Source organism: Mus musculus, chromosome 2 (assembly GCF_000001635.26).
Source record: "Mus musculus strain C57BL/6J chromosome 2, GRCm38.p6 C57BL/6J".
In the NCBI taxonomy this organism is placed as follows: domain Eukaryota; kingdom Metazoa; phylum Chordata; class Mammalia; order Rodentia; family Muridae; genus Mus; species Mus musculus.
In genome coordinates, this window is record NC_000068.7 from 87,203,933 (window position 1) to 87,231,051 (window position 27,119).

Consider the following 27,119-nt stretch of genomic DNA (forward strand, 5'->3'; position numbering starts at 1 on the left):
GGAATCTGAACAAGATGATGTTGCCTTAATCACTTAAAAATGTATAAAAGAGTAGGTATGTTAAGTACATCCATCAATCTTAGTTATCCCTTTCTTTCTATCTCTTTGTCTTTCCCACTGGCAAGTCCATTTCTGCTGGAACTTTCCTGTCTCTAGTCTGCTATGTCTAAATTGTTTTATTGTTGCATTTATTATATTTTAGTTTCATTGCCACAGTTTCCAATATTTTTACTTATTCACTTCCATTATTTTATTTTTAATGTACAATAGTTCTTTGACAATTTCATTAAAAATATTATATTGTTTTCTTTCTGCTTCTCCAATTTCTCTCAGTCTTTTCCCCAGTCTTTCCATACCAATTCAATTTTGCCACCTGCCCACCCCGATACCTCTTTCATATCTAGTGTATACTGCCCACACACTCTCAAATGTAAGATCACCCACTGATGTTTGGTAGACATATTAGCATTCATATTTTTGAAGAAGACCATTGCTATTTCCAAGCAGGTACCAACTGCCACTATGTCCTTACATAGGAGTAGACCCTGGTGCCAAACATGTCACTGCATGCTAGGATTTTGAATATTATGAAATCATAATTTTAATGTTTGTGTATGTGAGTGTGCATGTGTGTGTATCTGTGTGTGTACATGTATGAATGTATATATGTGTCTTCTATTGGTTTTGTCTAAAAATGGAGTTCTTACATCATTCACTATTATCTAAAAAGTATTACAAATTTACTTTTTAATAAACTTAAAATATTTATTTACTTTATTATGAATATGTATAAATGTTTTGCCTGCCATGAGGCAGGCAATAAGGTCTAGCATCACAATAAGGTTTGCCATTTATCACTCTTAGGATTATTCATGACCCGGCCATTACCCAGATATATTAATCAAAAGATTAATATTTGTACAAATAAGTCATGTTTTATTATTTGTGGTCACAGACACTAGGTGAAGATGTTAAGGACCCTAAAAACTGGAGTTCAGGATAGTTGTGAGCCTCTACATGGATGCTCTGAACTGCATCTGAGTCCTCTGGGAAAACATGCAGTGTGATTAACTGCTTATACATCTCACCAAACTCTATACTTTTACTGAGAGATTTGTAAGTTTAAAAATATCTCTTGAATCAAATCAATTCAATTAACAGATTTTCGAAATCGATTATTGTTGAATTTGTCAAATAATCAACTCATTATTTGGTTGATTCTTTGCATTCTCTTTGTTTTTAATCGATTGGTTTTAGCCCTGAGTTTTATTATTTCCTGCCATCAACTACTCTAGGGTGTGTTTGATCCTTTTTGTTCTAGAGCTTTCAGGTATGCTGTTAAGTTGCTAGTATGAGATTTTTCCCATTTCTTCCTTTCTTTATTTCTGATCAAGACTCCCAGTTTAATATTTAGCACTGTGTTTATATAGGGAAAGCCCACAAAACCCATCCTTTGTTTCAACTGGAGTATGTTGCAGAGCAAGTTTAGCACAAAGTCTTCTAATCTTCTAAGTTCCTCTGTTCACCCATTTCTTTATGAAGTAACTTAGTATTGCGAACTTTCCTCTTAGCATTGCTTTCATGGTGTTCCATAAGTTTAAGTATGCTGTGTCTTCATTTTCATTGACTCCCTAGAAAGTCTTCTATTTCTTTTTTCTTCTTTGACCCAGTGGTCCTTAAGTATAGAGCTTGTTAGTTTTCATGAGATTATAGTCTTTTTCTTGTTTCTGTTGTTGTTGAAGTCCAGTATCAATCCAGGGTGATAAGTTACACTGGTTTACTTCAATTTTCTTGTGTCTGTTGAGGATTGCTCTCTGGATAAGGAAGGTTCCCTGACATGCTGAGAAGACCATATATTCTAATGTGTTTGAGTGAATGGTTCTGTAGATATCTGTTAGGTCCATTTGGTTCATAGCATCTTTTATTTTCGTTATATTCTGTTTAGTTTCTGTGTTGATGAACTGTTCCTTGGTGTAAGTGGGGTGTTGAAGTCACTCTCTATTAATGTGTGCATTTCTATGGGTGATTTATGGTTTAGTGATATTTTGTTTATAAAAATGTGAGCCATCACATTTGAAGGGCATAGATGTTGAAAATTGAAAGGTCATCTTGGTGGATTTTTCCTTTCATAATTATAAAGAATTTTCCCCCTCTCTTTTGATTTCATTTGTTTGTAAGTCTAATTTATTAGATATAAGAATGACTACTCTAAGGGCTGGAGAGATGGCTCAGTGGTTAATAGCACTGACTACTCTTCCAGAGGTCCTGCATTCAATTCTCAGCAACCATATGGTGGCAAACAATGATCTCTAATGGGATTCAGTGCCCTTTTCTGGTGTGTCTGAAAAGAGTGACAGTGTACTCACATATATGAAATAAATTTTAAAAATAGAAGAAAAAAAAGAAAGGCAACTCTAGCTTTTTTGAGGGTCTGTTTTCTTGGAAAATCATTTTTCTAGATGTTAACACTGAGATAGTGTCTCTCTTTGTTGCTGTGGTGTGTTTCTTGCATGCAGCAGAATGATGGATCCATTTACACATCCACTCTCAAAGCCTGTGCTTTTAATAGAGAAATTTCATCCACTGACATTGAGATATTAATGTCCAATGATCCCTAATTCCTGTTGTTTTTATATTGGTTGTGTGTGTGTGTGTGTGTGTGTGTGTGTGTGTGTGTTTCACTTGGTTTTATTCTGACATGATGAATTTTTGTTTCATTGGGTATAGTTATCTTCCTTGTGCTAAATTTTTCATTTTACTATACTCTATGAGGCTGGAATAGTGGAAAGATATTTTTTCAATTTATTGTTTTTATGGAGTATCTTGGTTTCTTCACCTATGGTGATTGCAATTTTTGCTAAGTAAAATAATCTAGGCTGACATTTGTGGTCTTTTAGGGACTACAAGATATTTGTCCAGAACGTTGTCACTTTTAGAGTCTCTTTTCAGGAGTTAGGTATAGTTCTTACTGATTGGCCTTTATATGTTAATTGACCTTTTTTTTTTCTTGTAGCTTTTAATATCCGTTTTTGTTCTATACATTTAGTGCTTTGATTATTTTGAGGCATGAGGATTTTCATTTCTGGTCCAAGCTATTTGGTGCTGTGTGAGCTTCTTCTACATTTATAGCCACCTGTTTTTAGGTAAAGAGAGTTTTCTTCTATGATTTTACTGAAGACTTTTTCTAGCCTTTGAGCTGGGAATCTTCTGCTTCTATTCCTATTATTCTTAGGTTTGATCTTTTCATAGTGTCCCAAATTTCCTGGTTATTTTGTGTTAGAAGCTGTTTAGATTTGGCATTTTCTTTGACTGATATGTCACTTTTTTATTGTATCTTCCACACATTCTCTCTTCCATCTCTTGTATTCTGTAGGAGACCCTTGTGTTTGTAGTTCCTGCTCTCTTTCTAGATTTTCCATCTACAAGGTTACTCGTTTCTCTTTTCTTTAGTGCTTTAATTTCCATTTTCAGATATTGAACAGTTTTATTCATTCATTTATTGTGCCCTCTTCACAGCCTTGAGCTGGCTGAACAAATCACCAACACTGGAATCTGACATCTGGCCTTGCTACATTTACAACTTCCTGCAAGAGAATTGAGAACTGCATACCCCCTGAGCTGCTAAAGCAATTACTTAGCAACTCAATCCAACTGAAACACTCAACAGAACACAGCTGAAACAAAGGGATGGTTCCTTGGGTTTTCCCATTCATATTCAGAGCTGTACCCTAAAATTTGAGCTTTGATCAGGGAATTTTGTTTTGGCTCCTTATTTCTCTTGCCATCCTATCCATCTACCCCCACCTCTTTGTTCAGAAACCCAGTAACCCATGGTGTCTTGTGGCTACAATTTATTCCTTCACTTGTTTAATTGTATTTTCCTGTATTTCTTTAAGAGATCCACTAATTTCCTCTTTAAAGGCTTTTATAGTTTTGATAAGATGAGATTTAAAATCTTTGTCATGTTCTTCTGGTGTGTTAGGATATCCAGTGCTGGGTATGGTAGGAGAGCTTGGGTTTTATGGCACCAAATTTCACTGGCTTTTTTTGTTTGTGCCATTGTACTTGCCTTCAGCCAGCTGGTTGTCTCTGGAGTCCGCTGGCCTGGTAGTCCCTGGTAGTAGCAGGCTTCTAGGATTGGTTGTCCTGTGTGACAGCAGGACTCTTGGGAGACAGGCAAAGCTGTGGCCCTGGGAGTAGACAGCAGAACCGATTGTAGTTGGAGGTGTGGTCCAGGAAATGGAGCACAAAATTGATGGGGAAAAGCTCAGGTCTGCTTGCTTTGAAGAGGAGCCCAGAATCAAAGCATTGGGATATAGGTCTAATACCTGGATGTTCTGGATGGCAGAAGGCTTCCTGTCAAAAAGACAGGGCTACGTGCCAGGGTGTTTTTCAAGTATTTTTTTATGAGTACTTTTATTCTATGCCTAATTGGTAAATTGACCTGTAGCATTCACTACATTTTCATTTTACACACAATAGTGATTTGTTACCATGTTAACACTATTTTCCTAGAGACAATTTAGAGGTGTCTCTGATCTTTAATTATATGGACTGGTTTGAGTACTTTTTTTCATTATTTCATAAAACATAATAGTAATGATAATTCTGATAACTAAAAAATAAAGAATTGGAAAAATTTTTAAAAATAGATTATTCATTTGTAAAAGACTTGTTGAATCAGTACTGAACCTGATGGATCCTTAGTATTGGAAATAATAGCATACGATATTATTCAGTTAAGAAAGCAAACAGATATAGCATGTAATAGATAATATCACACTTCCAATGTTTATACTTTTGGGACTAATAAATGATTGATTGGAAAGTGTTTGGGAGGAAGAACAACTTTCTGTAGAAATGTTATAAAAATGTTTTGTTTGTTATACTGGGATTGGTTGTAATAAACTTACCAAATTAATTGCAAACTCAGACACGTATGTATCAATTTAGGTGTGACAAGGGAGAATAGGTATCCCCACTGGAAGGAAGTATCTTCTTTATAAATGGTATTCAGTACTTAGAAAACAAGTCGGGCTCTAATTAAAATGTGATATAACCCCTTATTTTTATATATTCAAACAATAAAACTTCAATCAAAAATATACAGCTTTAGCAAAACTGAAAAGGTAAACTGCTAACATGTTTATATTTCTCAGTAGTATAAATTTGTGGAATATAATTCAGTAATTTGTAATGAACATCTGAAATTATGAATTTTAGTATATTGATCTTAAAGTTTTATCTTTTAGACATCCCTAGGTTCTTCTTACTATCTAATTTAAATTGTAAACTAATATATGGTGTAAGCCTCTAAAACATTTGATTCTTAACATTTTTATTTATAATTACAATAAAAAAGCATAATGAAAGTGTTGCTTTGATTATAATGAAAACACATTTTGCTATGTTGGTAATAAAGGAAACAGTAAAATAACAGCATTCCTAGAAAGTTCTTTCCCTGTTTGAAAACCTCTCCCAGTATTGGAGAAAACAGACATCAACTGTATCTTTCATGTTACATGTATCATCTTCGGTAAACAATAGCTGATTGAATTGTAAAGATTAATGCCTTAATTTAATCTGTTATAAGACCCCTAGTAAAAATCATGGCAAAATTTCTACACAATATGTGTCTATATGTGTTTAACATGGTAAAAGTTGTCTATTGTTCATGGAGATAATTTAGATATAGGGAAAAGTAAGTACAGTTATATTATGCTAATAAAAAGTAAAAAGTCAAATGCCTATTATTTATTCAACATCATCTACTTTAATCTAATATGTAAGAGTTAGCAATATCTTTTGATATAAAATTGGAATTATTTGTTTTCACATTCTCAGTGAATCTTTCCACTTGATTTACATGAAGAAGGAAACTCTAATGATAAGTTGTACCATTACTTTACTTTGAAATCACACATAAGATAACAGAATAAATCAGAGTTTTATCTGTATCTACAATACAGTGATATATACTTTTGAGTGCAGAAAAAGATACAAACACATGCGCAGGAGCTATGTGGATGTACAATACCTGGTGGGCACTATCTACCAGGCTGTCAATGGGCTACACAGAACTAGAAGAGGTTTATGGAATCTAGATAGTATGAGTGATAATTGAGTTAGGATAGTGATAATTGAGTTAGGATTTTGTTTTTTCTGAGTACTATTAAAATTTTTACTCAGCAGTATATTGTGATTACATACCCATTTCTGCATGTTTTCATACCACAAAAGATACAGTATAATATATGCATATGATTTTTCCCTTCTTGGGTGAGAAAATAACATATGCCAATTACAATATTGTCTTCATTTTCAACCCTATGTCTTTCATATGTTTGGTTAAGTCCTTTATTTAACAAGTAGAAAGTCAAATAAATAAATAAATAAATAAATAAATAAATAAATAAATAAACAGACAAAAAGAATGAAGCCTTTTTTAAAAAGAAAAAATATGAAAATGTGACAGAAAGAAAAATATACTAAAATTTTAAAACAAAAAATATGCTTTAAAGCAACATGTTTATTTAAGAATGTTTTATTTTATGATAAAATATTTTACTCTTAGAGCAAGGGTTGCCTTGAATTCACACCAATACAATTAACTTGCCTTCTAAATAACTTGGGTCTGGAACTGTATTATAACACTTTCTTAATGTAAGCTTTTTAAACTTGTTTTCGTCCTGTAGAATAAATAGTGAGGACATACCAACTAATTTTCCCCTTATAAAACTATATAATTTAATTAATAAACATTTAACTCGCTTCTATGTATGCAAATCAATGGCAATCCTCACAAGAAACATGATGGCTTCTCTAACAGCTACACATGCATTGCGTTCTACATATTTAGGAGTAAACAACATGTAAAAACTATAAAATAAAGTGAGTAGTAGAAGACTTTTAAGCTGACATGCATGGATTCTGAACTAGAATTCAGTGTTAAAAATGATCTATTGAGGCAATGAATACAAAGAAATAAGTGGTTATATAAAGAATATTGCGGGGGGGGGGGTGTCTGGAAAAATAGCTCAATGATAAGGGAAGTTGCTACTAAACTTGATGGTTTGAGGTCAATCCCTGGATTCCACATGATGCTGTGAAATGTGTACAACACATCTCGCTCATCCAGCCTACAAACACACACACACACACACACACACACACACACACACACACACTACTGAGAGAGAGAGAGAGAGAGAGAGAGAGAGAGAGAGAGAGAGAGAGAGAGAGAGAGAAGCAGGGGACAGACTTAATATGAATTTAAAAAAATCGACAGGTTGAAATGAAATAACCCTGTGTATTTCATCAGTAAAAGGGAATTTAAATATTTCAGATATGACAAGTCGGAAAGTACTTCTAATTCAGATTTAAAATAATAGTTTTTTTATAATTATTATTTAATCTTTTTTTCAAACTCCAGATTTTATCCCCGTATTGGCCCACCCTCTGACTGTTCCACATCCCATAACTACTCCCCACCCCAGTGTCTCCACTAGGATGTCCCCACCCTCCCACCCCACCCCAAGCCCACCAGACCTCTAAATTCCCTGGGGCCTCCAGTCTCTTGAGGGTTAGGAGCATCATCTCAAACTGAACCCAGACCTGATGGGGGCCTTATATCAGCTGATATATGCTGCCTGGTTGGTGGTCAAGTGTCTGAGAGATAGTGGGGGTCCAAGTTAATTGAGACTTCTGGTCCTCTTACAGGGACACCTGCCTCCTGATCTTCTTCCATGTTTTTCTTAATTCAACTACAGGGTCAATAACATCTGTTCATTGGCAGGTTGCAAATATCAATATCTGACTCTAGGACCAAAGTGTAATCAAGCTCAAAGGGAGACCCCAAGGCCTGACACTGAGGCTATGGAATGCTCAAAAAAGGGGGACCTATCCTGACTGTCCTCTGAAAATAATATTTTTGTGCGTTGTTTATATTTCTGTATCCTCCTTTTTAATATACAGTTTTCTACTTCATTATGTATTTACCAGTTCAGAAATATTTTACTTTGTTTTCAATTTTCTAGCTAATGAGAATAGATAGGAGTGAACAAATCTGAGTAAACTTTTGGGTCTTATGTCATAGATGTCATATGATAAACGATTGATTATTTTATTGACATTTTAATGGAATTATAACATTTATTCCTTGCTTTTATTCCTTAACATCTCTTTTTTCCCCACCTTTTGAAAGAATTGTTACTCATATTTTGGTTGCCAAACTTAGGATATTAACTAATGAAAACTAAAAATGAGTACATTTTAATTGATTTTAATTATTAATTAAAATAGATACTGTTATAGTCAGATGTTTATTAGTATATAAGTAAAAGAGTAAACTCCTGTAAAAGAATGACAACCTCAATCTTTTATACATTTAAAGATCACATACACAGAAAAGGTAAATGGAAAGGTAAATGGAAACTCTTATCCTGTCACTGGCAAATGAAAATGTTAAGTCCTGTTTACCTCATGCTGCATGTGAGATTGAAATATGAAATGTAAATAAAAATATTAGGAATAAAGCCTCTAAGACATCAAGTCTACTTTTGAAATTCAAAGATAAGTAATATTTTGAAAGTTGTAGTCCTTTTTAAAGTTTGGAACTCACTTGAACAAATTCTGAGGCTATGGATATATAGAGAGACAAGGGATTGAAGAAATAGCATCATAGTGGAACAGCAAGATCAAATCCACATGGATTATGCTTCTGATATGGCAAGTGAATAAAATATAGTTATATGAATTTTATTGATATAACTAGGATATATATCTAACATGGTTAACTCATTTGGAAGACTTTAGGTATAAAACAATTTCAATTTTTATTCATAAAAACTCACTACTTCTAGTTCCAGAGACATCACGCAGAATAAAATCCTTCAAGATTCACAAAAAACCCTTAGAAGTTATAAAGACTGAAACACAATCCCAATTTGGTTTAAGAAGAAAATGCAATCCAAATATGTGAACCTACAAAGAGCAAACAAATTTAAAATCACAGACACAAATCTTACCGTACCTATAGAATTTGTTCTCTTGGGATTTTCTGATATTCCCCAATTGCACTGGTTTCTCTTTGGAATCTTCCTCTTCATCTACATGATTATCCTTCTGGGAAATGGCATCATCATTCTAATCACAAAGGTTGAACCCACTCTGCAAACCCCCATGTACTTTTTCATCAGCAACTTTTCTTTCCTAGAAATTTGTTATGTTTCTGTCACTCTTCCTAGAATGCTTATGGATCTCTTCACACTGAAAGGAAATATTTCCTTTCTTGCCTGTGCTACACAAATGTGTCTATTCCTGATCCTGGGGGCTACTGAATGCTTCCTCCTGGCTGTGATGTCCTATGACCGCTATGTGGCCATCTGCAACCCTCTGCTCTATCCTGTAGTCATGAGTTCCAAGGTGTGTACCCAGTTAGTAGTTGGTTCCTGGGTCATTGGTGTTCCCATTCAGGTGGGGCAGACATATCAGATTTTGTCTCTGCCCTTCTGTGAATCTAACCAAATTAACCATTTCTTCTGTGACATACCTCCACTACTCAAGTTGGCATGTGGGAACATCTTTGTGAATGAACTTGTGGTCTTTATTTTTGCTGTATTGATCGTCACTATCCCATTCATGTTAATACTTGCATCTTACAGCAGGATCATCTCAACTATCTTGAAGTTACCATCAAACACAGGAAGGACAAAAGCCTTTTCTACCTGCTCTTCCCACCTTATAGTTGTGTTTTTATTCTATGGATCAGCTAGTATCACCTATTTAAAACCTAAGTCCAATAAGTTTGAGGGGACAGACAAACTTCTCTCTCTGTTTTACACCATTTTGACTCCAATGTTCAATCCCTTGATATATAGCCTGAGGAACAAGGATGTCACAGGGGCACTGAAAAAATTATTTACCAGATTGTTAGCATTGTGAGTCAATTAAAGCCAATTAAAATATCTAATTTTTTGAACATTTAATTTGAACACAATTTCATCTCTTAAATGAGTAAATAAATTGATAATATATTGTTTTCATAATGGACTCTATTCTTCAAACATAACTGCAAGCTCATTAACATTGATTTGCTTTTAAACATCAGTGTTTCTCCTTGCTTTGTACTGGTCAAAAGAGGTTTATAAGTCAATAAGAAATGTTTGTTCTTTCCTGGTGCCAAAATGTCCTTATAAAATAATTTTGCTTATGTTCTTTACGTTATTTTTCTTCTGATTTCTTGCTTGCTTTTGGGAAATTTTGGGATACTTGATGTACAACTACTGAGTTGCTTCCTCCAGCTTTGATATGACGATATGTACCTAGTATTAGTGTATAGTGTTATGCTTTGTACAGTTGATATCCCTGAGAAGTCTGCTCCATTCTGAAGGTCCACAAGAGTAGAGATGGATCTCAGGAGAGGTAAGGTGCGGTAGAGGGACTGGGAAGAGGATGAGATGGGAAACTGAAGATTAGATGTAATAAATGCTAACAGAGTAAAAGAAAAAATATTCTTCTTTCTTTTCCATGCTGTTAGCTACAGTCAATGCAATGTAAGGAAACATGAATAATATTTCATCACTAGGATTTAATGTTTCCAAAAATAGAAAACTTTCTATGAGGATAAAATCCCCACCTCAAGCTTTCTCCAAACATTAGGAAATTATACAGAAAACAAACACTGTTTGCATTAAACTTGGGATAAAATATGATGTAATTAGGTCTATAAAATACTATTAAAAAGTGATTTAAAATGATTTTTCCATATCACATATTGGTTCTGTGACATGTATTTTATTATTAGTTTTGAAAGTTCTAACGTAACAGTACATAATTTTTGTTTTCTAAAGATACTTAACAGAGGTATATTACTAGTTCTTTACATATTTGAAAATTAATATCAACAAATAAAGCACTTTAATTTGAAATAAATATTATTACTACAGTCAATACTGCTTATTAACTTGAAAATAAAGAGATAATATACTACTACATATTAACTCTGTGATTAGAACATGTGCGATACCTAATTTAAAATCAATGTCCCAAGAAGTAGCATATGTGCCAGTTTGAATCCAGCAACATGACTGCTCTGGAGATTACATCCAAAGATCAAGGTTTTTGTAATCCAAATGGAAGGCAGTCATAGTCTGGATTACATTGTGACCTGGCTTTAATACAGACATACTGTAAGTGCACTCCTTAATCTCAAACAATGAAAGTAAGGTTAGTTTATAGATGGAAGCAGCCATGTTTGAAAGTGACATTTATTTAAGGGGCAGACAAAGTTAGGAATCAGAGAAAGATTTTAAAGATGAGTCAGAGATGGACTATGCCAAACTCTAATGAGAACAAACTGAAAAGAGAAGGGATTTAAGAATGTATTGGAGGGAGAGAGAGAGAGACAGAGAGAGAGAGAGAGAGAGAGAGACAGAGAGATAAAGAGAAACAGAGTCAGAGACAGAAGAGGCAATTTTACCAGGACAGTTTTATAGTCAAGTTGCACATAAAAACAGAAGAAACCAGAGGATGAGAAGGAGCCAGAGGTTAGAATGGACTGCCAGAGTTAGGTTGAGGTCAAGCAGAGCAATTCAAAGAGCAAGTAAGAGAAGCCAGTTGAAATCAGCTTGGAGAGGACTTTTGAGCTGAAACAGCCAGCAATAGTTCAGAAAGAACTAGAAAGAGGTAGCTTATCATCAATAAGTCCCAAGGGGTGAGATATTCTAGGCTTAGCTTAGAAGACAGAGACTAGAATCTGAAGCCTTCAAGGTCGATGATTACAGAATATTAGATTTTATGGAAGCTAGAACTTCCTGTCCTAGGTCAAAGTGTAGTTAGAACACAGAAGAAAATACTCTGGAATCAGCCCAAGACATATATGTGCATAGCTTGCATACAACCCTCATCTCATCCCTTCATCACAGTAAATAAAAATTAGTTTTACAGTATGCATTTATAACAGAAAATTATTCAGTTATAATGATCAAAATTTTATAAAATTTAAGATATAATACATTATTTGGCTCCAGAAGAGTAAATTTCTGTTTTGTTTTTAGTATTTAGAACTTGAAGAGAAGAATCATGAGGGAATTTTTGGTGAAATAGACATTTTGTATCAAGACTAAGTAAATGGTTTATATTTGAATATACATACAATTGTCCTTAGAGGCAAGTTACACAAGTCAGCACCAATGACAACTTATAGGTAATCTACTGAATATATATAGGCTTTTGTTTCAAATATTTTAAATATTACTACCCACTACAAGATAACCATTCACTATATGAGCCATTTGGAAGGATTTAATCTTCAAATATAGCATTCTTTTACAATTCTCATAGACATCTCATAACAAAATACATTTAATTATCATTAAAAATCCATAAGAGTTAAAAATTGTTCAAAAGTCTACTATAAAAATGCCTTATAGGATTTGAGATAAAATCTTAAGCATACAATTTATGACAAGGCTCTTTTTGGGGAAATAAAATATTCTACTCACTTCAGATAGGGAGACAACAGAACAAAATACAGACATGATCAATGTCTAAATTAGTGAAACAATGTGATGTATTGGCCACTTATCAGATTATGGATCAGGGATTTTTAATAGGAGCAGAAATGACTCAAACACAACTGTGTTGTAACATCCACACCAGAATGATGAGGGACAGCTTACAAATGCTGCAAAAATGGAACACACTGCACAGCCTGCAGGCAGCTAAGTAGGACTTTCCAGGTTCTCAGTTTTTTATGCCTCTTCTAGGCAGATTGGTCAGTTTCTGCTTTTTCCAGGCTCTGTTCTCCTGAATCTTTGCACATTTTCTTATCTGAGAGTGATTATCATAAGCTAACCTTTTTACTCTTGGAAAGAAGAAGCTTATTGAGTTTGGTAAATTTTGTGGACTGATTTCAGCTATTTTGAGTTGTTTATCTTTCAGCTTCAAAAGGTTCTATGCAGGATGTAAGGTGTTTTGTTTCATCTCTTTTTTGTTTTTTTTCTCTGTGTGTTTTGTTTTGTTTTGTTATTTTATTTTATTTTATTTTATTTTGAGACAGGGTTTCTCTGTGCAGTCCTGGCTGTCCTGGAACTCACAATGTAGACCAGGCTGGCCTCAAACTCAGAAATTCCCCTGCCTCTGCCTCCCAAGTGCTGAGATTAAAGGTGTGTACCACCATTGCCTGGAAGGTTATACGGTTTTAACCTTGAAGGAAATTGTTGCACAAAACTCTGGGTCATGAACAATTAAATATCTGTTATAAAATGACAACATACAATAAGAAATGGATAATACAACATTTCAAAAAATATTGGAAATTAAGAAAGAACAAAGAGAACCAACACCAGACCAAAACTCAATGAGGCAAACATTAAATTGTGGATCTCCATGTAGCTTTGGGAACAAGTGGAACAAAATATTAATTTTAAGTCCTTGAAAAGCCTTGTATTCTTGTACTTTGTAGTATATAACCTCACTGCTCCTTCTGGCTCCTAATCTTCCCTGAGTATGTTCATACCAAAATTCCACAAGCTTGGTTTCTCTGAAAGACTCTGAAAGGAGCCCCTCACTCAGGCCTCAGGACAATAGTGGACACCTAAGAACTCAAGATAGACGGAGTTTGTTGCAAACCACATGAGGCTTTATTCGGGGAAAGCTAGAGCTCTGGGGACGACTCATATCCCATGCAGGGGTAGAGGAGTCGACCTCGAGGAGAAAGAGGTTCCAGTTTTTATAGGCCCTCAGGGGGGAAAGGAGAAGGGGGAAAGTAGGTTATTTCCAGATCTAAAAAATGTCTATTCTCAAGAAATGGGTATGGGAGGGGCACAAGGAAAGAGTCTGGTGCAGGTGTAGCAACTCAGGATTTGCTGGGCTGTGGTTGCTGGGGAGATTTTCTGACTCTTTCTCAGCAACCAATATCACAAACACCTGGCAATGGGCTTCATTAGTGAGCACACACATCGGTCAAGGTATGGTCAAAACATAGGCAGACACACAGGTTCAAGGAGTGGCCAGAGCATTGTGCACCTCTATTTTTTCTAAATCAGTGAAGCTAGTTCTGCTAACACTGACATCTATCTTGCCAATTTCAGGGCTTCTGTGTCCTTTTACATTCTGTCAGGATCTTTCATCTCTATCAGCTTAAAGTTCCCCTCATAGCTTAGGTTTCATCTTTAAGGTCATGCATCATCCTTTCAGGACTTGATTTTAGAAACCTTGACCTTTTTTATACACTCTTGGGCTTACCAAGACATCCTTTGAAATCTTAATAAAAACATTTTGAACCAGTAAGGGTTACATCTAGATACCTGCCAAAATTACCATAAGCAGAAGATGCTAATTTCTGTTAATATTTGGAGTTAAATATGTTACTGTTAAAACATGTCTATAGCAATCTCTAACTGTTTGTGTAACAGAATGCAGGAAATATGTTCCCTACATGAAACTTGGAAATCCCCACTTCTATGACTGAATTAACAGCCAAGTGACACTTACCACCACAATGTACTTTTCCAATAGCTCTCAATGAACATGCTTCAAAAATCCTATAAAAGCCCATCCTTCCACCCAGCTTTTTACATTCCCTTTTCCCATTCCAAAGCAAATGCAATTCTGTGGGTTTTTTCAAAAAATTTCTTATATGAGATTTGTTGTGTAGTATGACTTTTTATTTTCTACTTACAAGATACCCTGGGGCTGGGCGTGGTGGCACACACCTTCACGCCCCTTTAATCTGAGTATTCGGGAGGCAGAGGCAGGAAGATTTCTGGGTTCGAGGCCAGCCTGGTCTACAAAGTGAGTTCCAGAAAAGCCAGGGCTACACACAGAGACCCTGTCTCGGAAAAAAAAAAAAAAGAAGAAGAAGAAGGAGAAGAAGAAGAAGAAGAGGAAGAAGAAGAAGAAGAAGAAGAAGAAGAAGGAGGAGGAGGAGGAGGAGGAGGAGGAGGAGGAGGAGGAGGAGGAAAGAAGGAAAGAAAGAAAGAAAGAAAGAAAGAAGGAAGGAAGGAAGGAAGGAAGGAAAGAAAGAAAGAAAGAAAGAAAGAAAGAAAGAGAAAAAGGAAAGGAAAGAAAAGAAAAGAAAAGAAAAGAAAAGAAAAGAAAAGAAAAGAAAAGAAAAGAAAAGAAAAGAAAAGATACCCTGGCACCAGAAAAAAAAATCACAAATGATCCTGTGTAAGTAGGTTCAGAAAGAGGTTTTCTTTCTTTTTCTTAAACAATTTTTATTAGATATTTTCTTTATTTACATTTCAAATGCTATCCCCAAAGTCACCTATCCCCTCCCTGTCCCTGCTCCCAACCCACACATTCTCATTTCCTGGTCCTGGAATTCCACTGTACTGGAGCATAGAAACTTTGCAAGACCAAGGACCTCTCCTCGTAATGATGGCCGACTAGGCCATCCTCTGCTACATATGCAGCTAGAGACAGGAGCTCTGGGGATACTGGTTAGTTCATATTGTTGTTCCTCCTATAGGGTTGCAGACCCCTTCAGCTCCTTGGGTACTTTCTGTAGCACCTCCATTGGGGGCCCTGTGTTCCATCCAATAGCTGACTCTGAGCATCCACTTCTGTATTTGCCAGGCACTGGCCTAGCCTCACAAGACACAGCTATATCAGGGTCTTGTCAGCAAAATCTTGCTGGCATATGCAATAGTGTCTGCGTTTGGTGGTTTATTATGGATGGATCCTTGGGTGGGGCAGTCTCTAGATGGTCCTTCCTTCCATCTCAGCTCCAAACATTTTCTCTGTAACTCCTTCCATGGGTATTTTGTTCCCCATTCTAAGGAGGAACGAAGTATCCACACTTTGGTCTTCGTTCTTTTTGTGTTTCATGTGTTTTGCAAATTGTATCTTGGGTATTCTAAATTTCTGGGCTAATATCCACTTATCAGTGAGTGCATATCATGTGATTTCTTTTATAATTGGGTTACCTCACTCAAGATGATATCCTCCAGATCCATCCATTTCATAAATTCATTGTTTTTAATAGCTGAGTAGTACTCCATTGTGTAAATGTACCACATTTTCTGTATCCATTCCTCTGTTGAGGGGCATATGTGTTCTTTCCAGCTTCTGGCTAATATAAATATGGCTGCTATGAACATAGTGGAGTATGTGCTCTTATTACAAGTTGGAACATCTTCTGGGTATATGCCCAGGAGAGGTATTGCTGGATATTCTGGTAGTACTATGTCCAATTTTCTGAGGAACCACCAGACTGATTTCCAGAGTGGTTGTACAAGCTTGCAATCCCACCAACATTGGAGGAGTGTTCCTCTTTCTCCATATCTTCTCCAACATGTGCTATCACCTGAGTTTTTGATTTTAGCCATTCTGATTGGTATAACATGGAACATCTGGGTCATTTTGATTTGCATTTCCCTAATCACTAAGAACTTTGAACATTTCTTTCAGTGTTTCTCAGCTATTTGAGATTCCTCTGTTGTAAACTATTTAGTTCTGTACTCCATTTTTTGACTGCTTTGTTTGGCTTCTTGGTGGTTAGCTTCTTGAGTTATTTATATATTTTGAATATTAACTCTCTATAAGATGTGGGTTGGTGATTTTATTTTCCCAATCTGTAGGTTGTTAATTCGTACTGTTGGCTACGTCCTTTGGCTTACAGAAACTTTTCAGTTTCATGTGGTCCCATTTATCAATTCTTGATATTAGAGTCTGAGCCACTGGAATTCCATTTAAGAAAATTTTCCCCATGTCAATGAGTTTGAAACTTGTCCCTACTTTCTCTTCTATTCGATTCATTTTACCTGGTTTTATGTTGAGGTCCTTGATCCATTTGGACTTGAGTATTGTGCAATGTGACAAATCTATGGATCATTTTCATTTCATTTTCTAATCTAGAGATTACTACTTAGACCAGCACCATTTATTGAAGATGCTTTCTCTTTTCCATTGTATATTTTTGGCTTCTTTGTCAAATATCAAGTTTCTCTAAGTATATGGTTTTATTTCTAGGTCTTCAATTCTATTCCATTGATCAAAGTATCTATCTCTGTACCACTATCCTTGCACTTTTAATCACTATTGCTCTATAATATAACTTGAGTTCAGGAATGGTGATTACCCCAGAAGTTCTTTTATTGTTAAGAATTGTTTTTGCTATTCTGGGTTTTCTACTTTTTCAGATGAATTTGAGAATTGCTCTTCCCATGTCTTTGAAGAATTGTGTTGGGATTTTGATGGGGATTGTGTTGAATCTTTAGATTGCTTTTGGTAGGGTGGCCATCTTTACTATGCTAATTTTGACAATTCATGAGCATGCGAAATCACTTTATTTTCTGAGATCTTCTTCAATGACTTTATTAAGAGACTTGAAGTTCTTGTGATACAGATCTTTCACTTGTTTGGTTAGAATTACCCCAAGATATTTTATATTATTTGTGGCTATTGTGAAGGGTGTTGTTTCCATAAATTTTTCTCAGCCTGTTTAACAGGGATGCCTACTGATTTATTTGAGTACATTTTATTGATTTATTATTTTAATTAGGTATTTATTTCATTTACATTTCCAATGCTATCCCAAAAGTCCCCCACCCACTCCCCCACCCACTCCCCCACCCACTCCCCCACCCACCCACTCCCACCTCTTGGCCCTGGCGTTCCCCTGTACTGAGGCATATAAAGTTTGCAAGACCAATGGGCCTCTGTTTCCAATGATGGCCAACTAGGCCATCTTCTGATACATATGCAGCTAGAGACACGAGCTCCGGGGGGTACTGGGTAGTTCATATTTTTGTTCCACCTATAGGGTTGCAGATCCCTTTAGCTTCTTGGTTACTTTCTCTAGCTCCTCTATTGGGGGCCCTATGATCCACCCAATAGCTGATTGTGAGCATCCACTTCTGTGTTTGTTAGGCCCCAGCATAGTCTCACAAGAGACAGCTATATCAGGGTCCATTCAGCAAAATCTTGCTAGTGTATGTAATGGTGTCAGCGTTTGGAAGCTGATTATGGGATGGATCCCTGAATATGGCAATCACTAGATGTTCCATGCTTTTGTCACAGCTCCAAATTCTGTCTCTGTAACTCCTTCCATGGGTGTTTTGTTCCCAATTCTAAGAAGGGGCAAAGTGTCCACATTTTGGCCTTCATTCTTCTTGAGTTTCATGTGTTTAGCAAATTGTATCTTATATCTTGGGTATTCTAAATTTCTGGGCTAATATCCACTTATCAATGAGGTACATATTGTGTGAGTTCTTTTGTGATTGAGTTACCTCACTCAGGATGATGCCAGTCACTTTGCTGAATTTATTTCTCAGGTGAATAGTTCTCTGAGAGAACTTTTAGGGTCAGTTATGTATACTATCACTTCTTCTGAAAACAAAAAAAAAGTGAGAAAGTGGACATAACACAAATGCCCCTCAACCAAGGAATAGATACAGAAAATATGTTTTATTTACACAATGCAATACCACTCAGCTTCTAAAAATAAAGATGTCATGAATTTGAAGAATAGAAATAGGAAATATCATCCTGAGTGTGGTAACCCAGACCCAAAATGACCTGCATGATATGCACTACTTATAAGAGCATATTGGTCACAAAGTACAGGATACCAATGCTATATGTCACAGACCCAAAGTTCCTAAACCAGAAGGAAGGCCCAAGTAAAAATGCTTAAATCTCACTTAGAAGGGGGAATAAATCAGTTATAGAATGGTAGATAAAGAGAGAGAAATGTGTGGAAGAAAAGCTGGGGAGGGGAACGAAGGTATACAGGATTAGGTGAGTGGAGAAACAGGAGAATGGACCATATGAACAGGAGAAATCATAGATCTTTTCAGATGACAGGAGTCAAGGTAGTGGGGTCACCTTTAGAATGTGCTAGAGTCCTATGATGGGGGAGGCAACAAAAGGTCTATGGAAATGACTTTAGCAAAGATTCCCAGCAACATGGATATGGAACCTGAAGTGGCTAACTCCTATATCCAGGCAGAACTCCCATGGATGTATAAGGAAGCCAAATCATCCATAAAACTTTCAACCCAAAATTTATCTTGTCTATAAAAAATGCAAAGACAAAGATGGAGAGAGATTGAAGAAATGGCCAACTAATAACTTTTTTCCACTTGAGACTCACCCCATGGACAAGCACCAATCCTTAACACTATCAATGATACTCTATTATGCTTGCATGGCCATCCTCTGAGAGGGTCCACTTAGCAGATGACTGAAATAGATGCAGAGACGAATAGCCAAACACTGGATGGAGCTCAGCGAGTCTTTTTGAAGTGATAGGAGCAGAATTAAGGTCCTTGGAGGTGATAGGAACTCCACAGGAAAACTAACAGTGTCACCTTACCTGGACACTTGGTTCAGGGACTGAACCACCAACAATAAACATACAAGTTGGGCACATATGTATCAGATGTTCAGTTTGGACTTCATGCAGTCCCCTAATTTGGAATGCTGGCTGTTTGTAAAGTTGTCGACTGCCTTTGGATCTTGAGCTCATGTTTGGGCTGGATTATATGGTCTCAGTGGTAAGGATGGTCTACTTCTGCAGGGATTTGATGTGCTAGGATGGCAGGATACCCAGGGAGGGCCTCCTTCTCAGAGAAAAAGGAAAGGGCTATTGGTAAAGGCTGTGTGAGGGAGTGTCAGAGACCATCCCGTGAGAAAGTGAGCCTTTCACAATCTCCCTGACAGGCCAAATAACCCAGATATAGCTGTCTCTTGTGAGACTATGCCAGGGCCTAGCAAACACAGAAGTGGATGCTCACAGTTAGCTATTGAATGGACCACAGGGCCCCCAATGGAGGAGCTAGAGAAAGCACCCAAGGAACTAAAGGAAACTGCAACCCTATAGTTGGAACAACAATATGAACTAACCAGTACCCCAGAGCTCTTGTCTCTAGCTGCATATGTATCAAAAGATGGCCTAGTTGGCCATCACTGGAAAGAAAGGCCCATTGGACTTGCAAACTCTATATGCCCCAGTACAGGGGAACACAAGGGCCAAAAAGGGGGAGTGGGTGGGTAGGGGAGTGTAGGGGGGGTGGGTATGGGGGACTTTTGGGATAGCATTGGAAATGTAAATGAAGAAAATACCTAATAAAAAAACTGACTATAACAGTCAAATATTTAAGTGGTTTTTGTCAACAATTTAATAATTCTCAAAGACAGGGTATTATAAAACTTTAAAAATTCTATCTTCTTAAAATCAAACAAAAAGGGGAGAAATTATACTCCCATGCACATTATTTAAATCATACTTTTATTTTTAAGAATTTTGAAATTCAGATGTCAAAGAACTTAATAAATGCCTTATAGTATCTTAAAACTAGACATTATCATGTCTAGGTGAGATGAAAAGGATCCACTTATTGGCACAAGGCATGATCCTGAACAGAAAGTTATTATGGGGAAAAGGGGGCAGTGTTTCTGTTTTTTCCACAGAACACTACAGAAGCATGCTAGCTTCCAGAATGATCCGTGTGACAGACTGACCTGTGAGTTCATGAGTGCCCTGGCAGTGATGACAATAAAGCTGTGTTAAGTTCACAGAGGAAAAGGAATCAGGGAGAGCAGCCACTTGCAAACAAGATGAAGAAACTTCCTATCTCCACCATGGGCTACAGCAAGGTGAGCCAACCTGGTGTCAATTTGAAGACAACTATAAATGATGACATGTGAGGTGGAGGGACTGCTACAGTGTATTAAACAAGAGTTCATCAGAGACATTGTTTTGGGCCATTCGGGCCAACTCCCCTATAGCTGTGAAAGCTTTTGTACCTTAATTATATGCTATTTAGTTAGATAATTTTAAGAGTTAAGATCACCAATCTTGAAAAGTCTTTTTATATTCATTGTAATTGTTGTCAATTAACTAATTGTGTAGATCCTAATATAGATAAGGAATCTGCTGTTATGATTTTGTTAAAGAGACCTACTTATGTTTTGCTTCCTGTTAGAGTTAGGAAATGATCCTTGGTTTAAAAATCTGAGAATACAAACTTGGAAAAGGTCAAATGAGCAATTTTAAGATTTACTGCTTTAATTGCAATTTTAACTTCAATATCTACCACATCTTTAGATCAACAGCTGTATACTGGTCATTTTGTTAATGATATGCATAAGAATATTAGCAATTTATTGTAGATAAAAAATTTGGAGGCAAAGGTTAATGTCTTAGAAGTAGTGGTTTCAACAATAAGACAGGATATAACAAATATTAAGGCTACAAAGACAGAAATTTCAGATATTAGAAGAGTGTTGTTTTTACTTTGACAAGACTGGCGTAGTTCAAGATAGCATAGACAAAGTTAGAGCTAGTTTAGAAGAGAGAAAATGCAACAGAAAGAAACAAGAATATTGGTATAAAAATTGGTTTTCTACTTCTCCTTGGGTCACCACCTTGCTTCCCAGCCTTTTGAGACCTTTCATGGATATTTTGCTGCTTTTGTCTCTTGGACCCTGGGCCTTTAGAAAATTAACCAGTTTTGTTAAGTCACAGATTGAAGCTGCTTTAAGTAAGCCAGTTGCAGTCCACTGCCCTCAGCTGGATATCCAGGACTCAGATGAAGAAGATCCTCCTCCCACCAAGGCAGAAAAAGCGACTCTTTTCGAACCTTGCTGCTAATGCAGGGTCCCCTTGGTCCCTCAGGCTTTGGAGACAATAGAGACAAGAAAGGGTGACCTCCAGCTCCTACTATAGCTTAAGAGCCACAAATTGTGGTGTTACAATTGGCATAATTCTTTTAGAGGCCTAACTGAGTCTGAGGTTGACAATTCTATGGGAGCTGCACAGAACTCAGAACTGTGCATGCTGGTTCATGATAATACGAATCAGGTATGGGACTGAATCCTACGGGATGGGATAAGGGAGAACTGGAGGGAATAAGAGCCATATAAGGATATAAATCAATTAAAAATTAATTAATGGAAAAAGAAAAGAAAGAGCTGATTTAAGGAAAAGATGTTACTGTAGTACAAATGGTGAGCTAAAAATTCATTTGGATTAGGAAAAAATAACCGAAGAAAAACAAAAGCAAAAACAGAAAACAAACAAACAAACAAAACTCCCCGAAGAAAAAATCTAGAGACTGATTTGTAAAAAGTGAGAAATGAGTGGATATAAAAAGAAATGAAACCTGTTATATAATAGTCACCATCCCCAAATTGTTCTACAATTTTGTACCTAAGAAGGAAACATGTTTTTCCTGAACTGTGCAGTACAAGTGTTCTTTGACCCTATATATTCAGGCACTGAGCGCCTCCTACTAACTGTAATGGCCTATGAAAATTACATTGTCATTTGAAAGCCATTGATTTATGTAGCACTCATGACCTACAAATTCTATGTACAGACTGTGGTTGCCTACTGGATCAGGGTCTTTCCCATTGTTGTTGGACATCTTACCAAGTTTTATCCTTGCCCTTTGGGGTATCTAGCAGAAACAACCACTTCTTTATTGGCATATATTCACTATTCAAGCTTGCTTGTGGAGACACATGACACATATGTAAGTAATTAACCAATATTTGTTGTTTTGATGACAGCTATTTTATAGCATGATAAATATTTCTGTAATATTCTGAAGTTTTTTCAAGACTTGCTTTCTCTGTGTAGCCCTGGATGCCCTGGAGCTCACTCTGTAGACAAGATTGGCCTAGATCTTAGATAGCTACCTGCCTCTGCCTCCCAAATGCTGGGATAAAGGCATGTGCCTCCACTTCCCCACCATTCTGAAAATTTTTAATCATCTGCGTGCAGATATAAGGGCCTGTGCACCTGCTCATCTCATCTGATATTTACAGCTTTAACATATAGAACTGATGCTATCACTTACAATCTGTAGACCACAGAGAGGTTAGATATAAAGGGACTAGGGGAGACACATAGATCTCTGTCACATTGGAAAATAGAATAGATTTTACAGGAAGACAGAGGTAGTTGAGGGCAAGGATGGGATTACCAGATGAGAAGGAGAGAGGATAGAAGCATAGAATTTGGGGAAAGACAGCTAGAAATGAGGAATACTTGAAGGAAGATATGGGAACCTTCCTCAAATATATGGTACAATGGAAATTTCCTCAAATATATGGTAATCCTAAAGAGATCTCATAATAATGGGGAATACATTGTCTCAACGGGCCAATACATTGTCAGCAAACAATGCAGCAGTAATAGGAAAGTATTGCATTGAATTATATCGTTTGCCAAAGGTGTTCCAAAAAAATCTGCCAACAGCCTAGGCAGTTATTAATACGATGCATCACTTTTCAAAAACTGAGAACAGGACCCATTGCTGTGGAAAACACCCACACAATTCATTGCATATGCAGAGGTCAAGAATGTGCCTACATGTAGCCTTCAATACTATGTTCTAGTCACTTTGGAAATGGAATGTATCCTGCATGCTACCAAAGAGAAATGTAAAAACCAGCACCACAACAAACTCTCTGGCCTACAATCTGCTCTACCTGCAAAGTATGCTAGGACATCTGTAGCACAGAACATATGGGAGTAGTCTCATTTGATATAAGGCCTATTACATAAGAAGAAACCTCTACCAGATATTACTTGGATAACCACAGAGATCTAAAGTAGGCTAGGGGTAGGCAGCACAGAAATCTAAAGTAAATCTAGACATTATTGGTCTAAAAAAATGTATCAAAATTCCTAATCATATTCCGATAGGTTCCTAGATCAGTGTCTTATTCAGTCATCATCAGAGAAACTTTTTCCTTCAGCAGACAACAGCAGATATTACATGGAAACACAGCCAAATATTACACAGAGAGAGGGGACAGAGAGAGAGAAAGAGGGAGAGATAGGGACAGAAGATAGAGAGAATGGAATGCCTTCATTAATTCTCTTTGTTAATGGCTAGGAAAACCACAAAAAAGAAGGCAGAAGAATTTGTGAGCAGAGGGTATGGAGAATACCAGAATAACAAGCCTCTTACAATCAACTAGTCAAGGCGCAAATGAACTCACAGAGATTGAAGTTGCAAGTAAACAAAGCCTACCAAGTTTTTTGTCAGGTCTTCTGAGTATATATTATAGGTTTTAGCTTAGATTTTTTCTTTTTATGGGACTCCTTTCGGTGCTAACGGCTGGGTCTCTCACTCTTATGCCAGTTGTTGGGATACTTCTCCTTTTGGGTGGCTATAAATATAAATGTTTTTATTTTGTCAGATGAACAGATGAGATGAGTGCTGAACTCAGTCTTTATTACCCCATGGCTTGGGTTGAGCCCAGAGTTTTTCTTTATGTGTTCTAACTATCCCTGTGCCTAGGCCTGGAGGCTTCTAGCATTCATAAAACCTAGTCTTCTTCTTAAAGCAAGAACTGATCAAAATTTTGAAAATCTGTTATTGTGGGTATTTAGCTCTAAATGGGACATTTGTTTCCTTATCTTATCCACAAGAATCAGAGAACAAGGCAGAAAATGCAAAGGGAAGAATTGAAAAGCTGAAGGATGGCAAGGAATGTCGGAAATTATGTCTTTAGAATGTGAGATGGCATTTGCAATCATGAACTCTGTTATCTGTGTAAACCTGAAAAACATTAAGTCAGGTAAAAAAAATTGAGCATGGAATGGGAGCAACTAACATGTCTCCATGCTTAATACAGAAGCTTATGCTCCAGTAAATGCCTTCAGATCCATGTGCATATAGGAAGTACTAACTAGAGACAGTGAGATAAAGAATATTATAATTACAAAGACATGATATTGGTAAGAAAATCACATTAGAAAGTTTGGGACAAATTAAAGGAATAAAAAGAAGGGTGAACATGACCTTTACATATTATCCATATGTGTGTGTGTGTGTGTGTGTGTGTGTGTGTGTGTATACATTTTTCCAGTAATTAAACTATTTAAAAACAAATACATTTCATTTACTAGCATCTGAAATGTGAAGTAGCATAAACAATTAGGGAAACATATTGACTTTATTAATAAGTCTTCATTCCCTAAATAAAGCTTGGAAGAAATTAAAATGTGTACTAGATACATTTTTATTAGATATTTTCTTTATTTACATTTCAAATGTGCCGGGCGTGGTGGTAGACACCTTTAATCTCAGCACTTGCAAGGCAGAGGCAGGTGAATTTCTGAGTTCCAGGCCAGCCTTGTCTACAGAGTGAGTTCCAAGACAGCCAGGGCTTCAGAGAAACCCCGTCTCAAAAACACCCAAAAAAAAAAAATTCAAATGCTATTCAGAAAGTCCACTATACCCTCTCCCCCAATGCTGCTCCCAAATCCACCCACTCCAGCTGCCTGATCCTGGTGTTCCCCTGTACTGGGACATATGTCCTTCGCAAGACCACAGTCTTTCCTCCCATTGATGGTCAACTAGGCCATCCTCTGCTACATAAGCAACTAGATACATAGTTCTGTGGGGTACTGGTTAGTTCATATTGTTGATCCTCCTATAAAGTTGCAGACACCTTTAGATCCTTGGGTACTTTCTCTAGCTTCTTCAAGAGGGGCCCTGTGTTCCATCTGATAAATGACTGTGAGCATCCACTCTGTATTTTCCAGGCTCTAGCATAGCCTCACAAGAGATAGTTATATCAGGGTCCTGTCAGCAAAATCTTGCTGACATATGCAATACTGTCTGGGATTGGTGGTTGTATATGGGATGGATCCCCAGGTGGGGCAGTCTCTGAATGGTCCTTTCTTCCATTGCAGCCCCAAATTTTGTCTCTGTAACTCCTTCCATGGGTATTTTGTTCCCCATTCTCAGAAGTAACAAAGTATCCACTCGTTGGTCTTCCTTCTTGGGTTTCATGCGTTTTGTAAATTGTATCATGGGTATTCTAAGTTTCTTGGCTAATGTCAGCATATCAGTGAGTGCATATCATGTGTCCTCCTTTGTGATTGGGTTACCTCTCTCAGGATGATATATTCCAGATCCATCCCTTTGTCTAAGAATTTCATAAATCCATTGTTTAATAGTTTATTAATACTCCATTGTATAAATGTACCACATTTTCTGTATCCATTTCTCTGTTGAGGGACATATGGTTTCTTTCCAGCTTCTGGCTATTATAAATAAGACTGCTATGAACATACGGGAGCATGTATCCTCATTACATGTTGGAGAATCTTCTGGGTATATGCCCAGGAGTGGTATTACTGCATCTTCTGGTAGAACTCTGTCCCATTTTTGGAGGAAACGGCAAATTGATTTCCAGAGTGGTTGCACCAACTTGCAGTCCCACCAGCAATGGAGGGGTGTTCCTCTTTCTCCACATCCTTGTCAGCTTCTGCTGAATCACCTGAGTTATTGATCTTAGCTATTCTGCCTGGAGGAAGGTGGAATCTCAGGGATGATTTGATTTGATGATTAAGGATGTTAAACATTTTTTTATAGGTGCTTCTCAGCCATTTGGCACTCCTCAGTTGAGTTCTTTGTTTGGCTCTGTACCCCATTTTTTAATAAGGTTTTTTGGTTTCCTGGAATCCAAGTTCTTGAGTTCTTTATATATATTGGATATTAGCCATCTATCAGATTTAGGATTGGTGAAGATCTTTTCCCTAACTTTTGGTTGCCTTTTGTTCTTATTGACAGTGTCTTTTGACTTACAGAATCTTTGCAATTTTTTGAGGTCTCATTTGTTCATTCTTGTTCTTACAGCACAAGCCATTGCTGTTCTGTTAAGGAATTTTTCCATTGTGTCCATATCGTCAAGGTTCTTCCCCATTTTCTCTTCTACAAGTTTCAGTGACTCTTGTTTTATGTGGAGTTCTTTGATCCACTTAGACTTGAGCTGTGTACAGGGAGAAAAGAATTTTTCAATTCATATTCTTCTACATGCTAACTGTCAGTTGAGCCAGCACCATTTGTTGAACATGCTGTCTTCTTTCCACTGGATGGTTTTAGATCCTTTGTCAATGATCAAGTGGCAATAGCTGTGTGAGTTCATTTCTGGGTCTTGAACTCTGTTTAATTGATCTGCCTGTCACTCTACCATTACCAGACAGTTTTTATCACAACTGCTCTGTAGTACAGCTTTAGGTTGGGGATGGTGATTCCACTAGAGGTTCTTTTATTGTTAAGAATACTTTTTGCTATCTGAGGATTTTTGTTATTTCAGATGAATTTGCAAATTGCCCTTTGTAACTCTGTGAAATTGAGTTG

General features: G+C 36.8%; 1 protein-coding gene and 1 pseudogene across 1 annotated transcript; both read left to right on the forward strand.

The window, feature by feature from the left end:
• The first annotated feature begins 8,961 nt into the window (after positions 1-8,961).
• On the forward strand, positions 8,962-9,942 carry Olfr1113 (olfactory receptor 1113). The gene has a single exon (NM_207565.1). It carries the CDS (start codon positions 8,962-8,964, stop codon positions 9,940-9,942), a length of 981 nt encoding a protein of 326 aa, NP_997448.1.
• Positions 22,111-22,564, forward strand: Olfr1114-ps1 (olfactory receptor 1114, pseudogene 1; annotated as a pseudogene).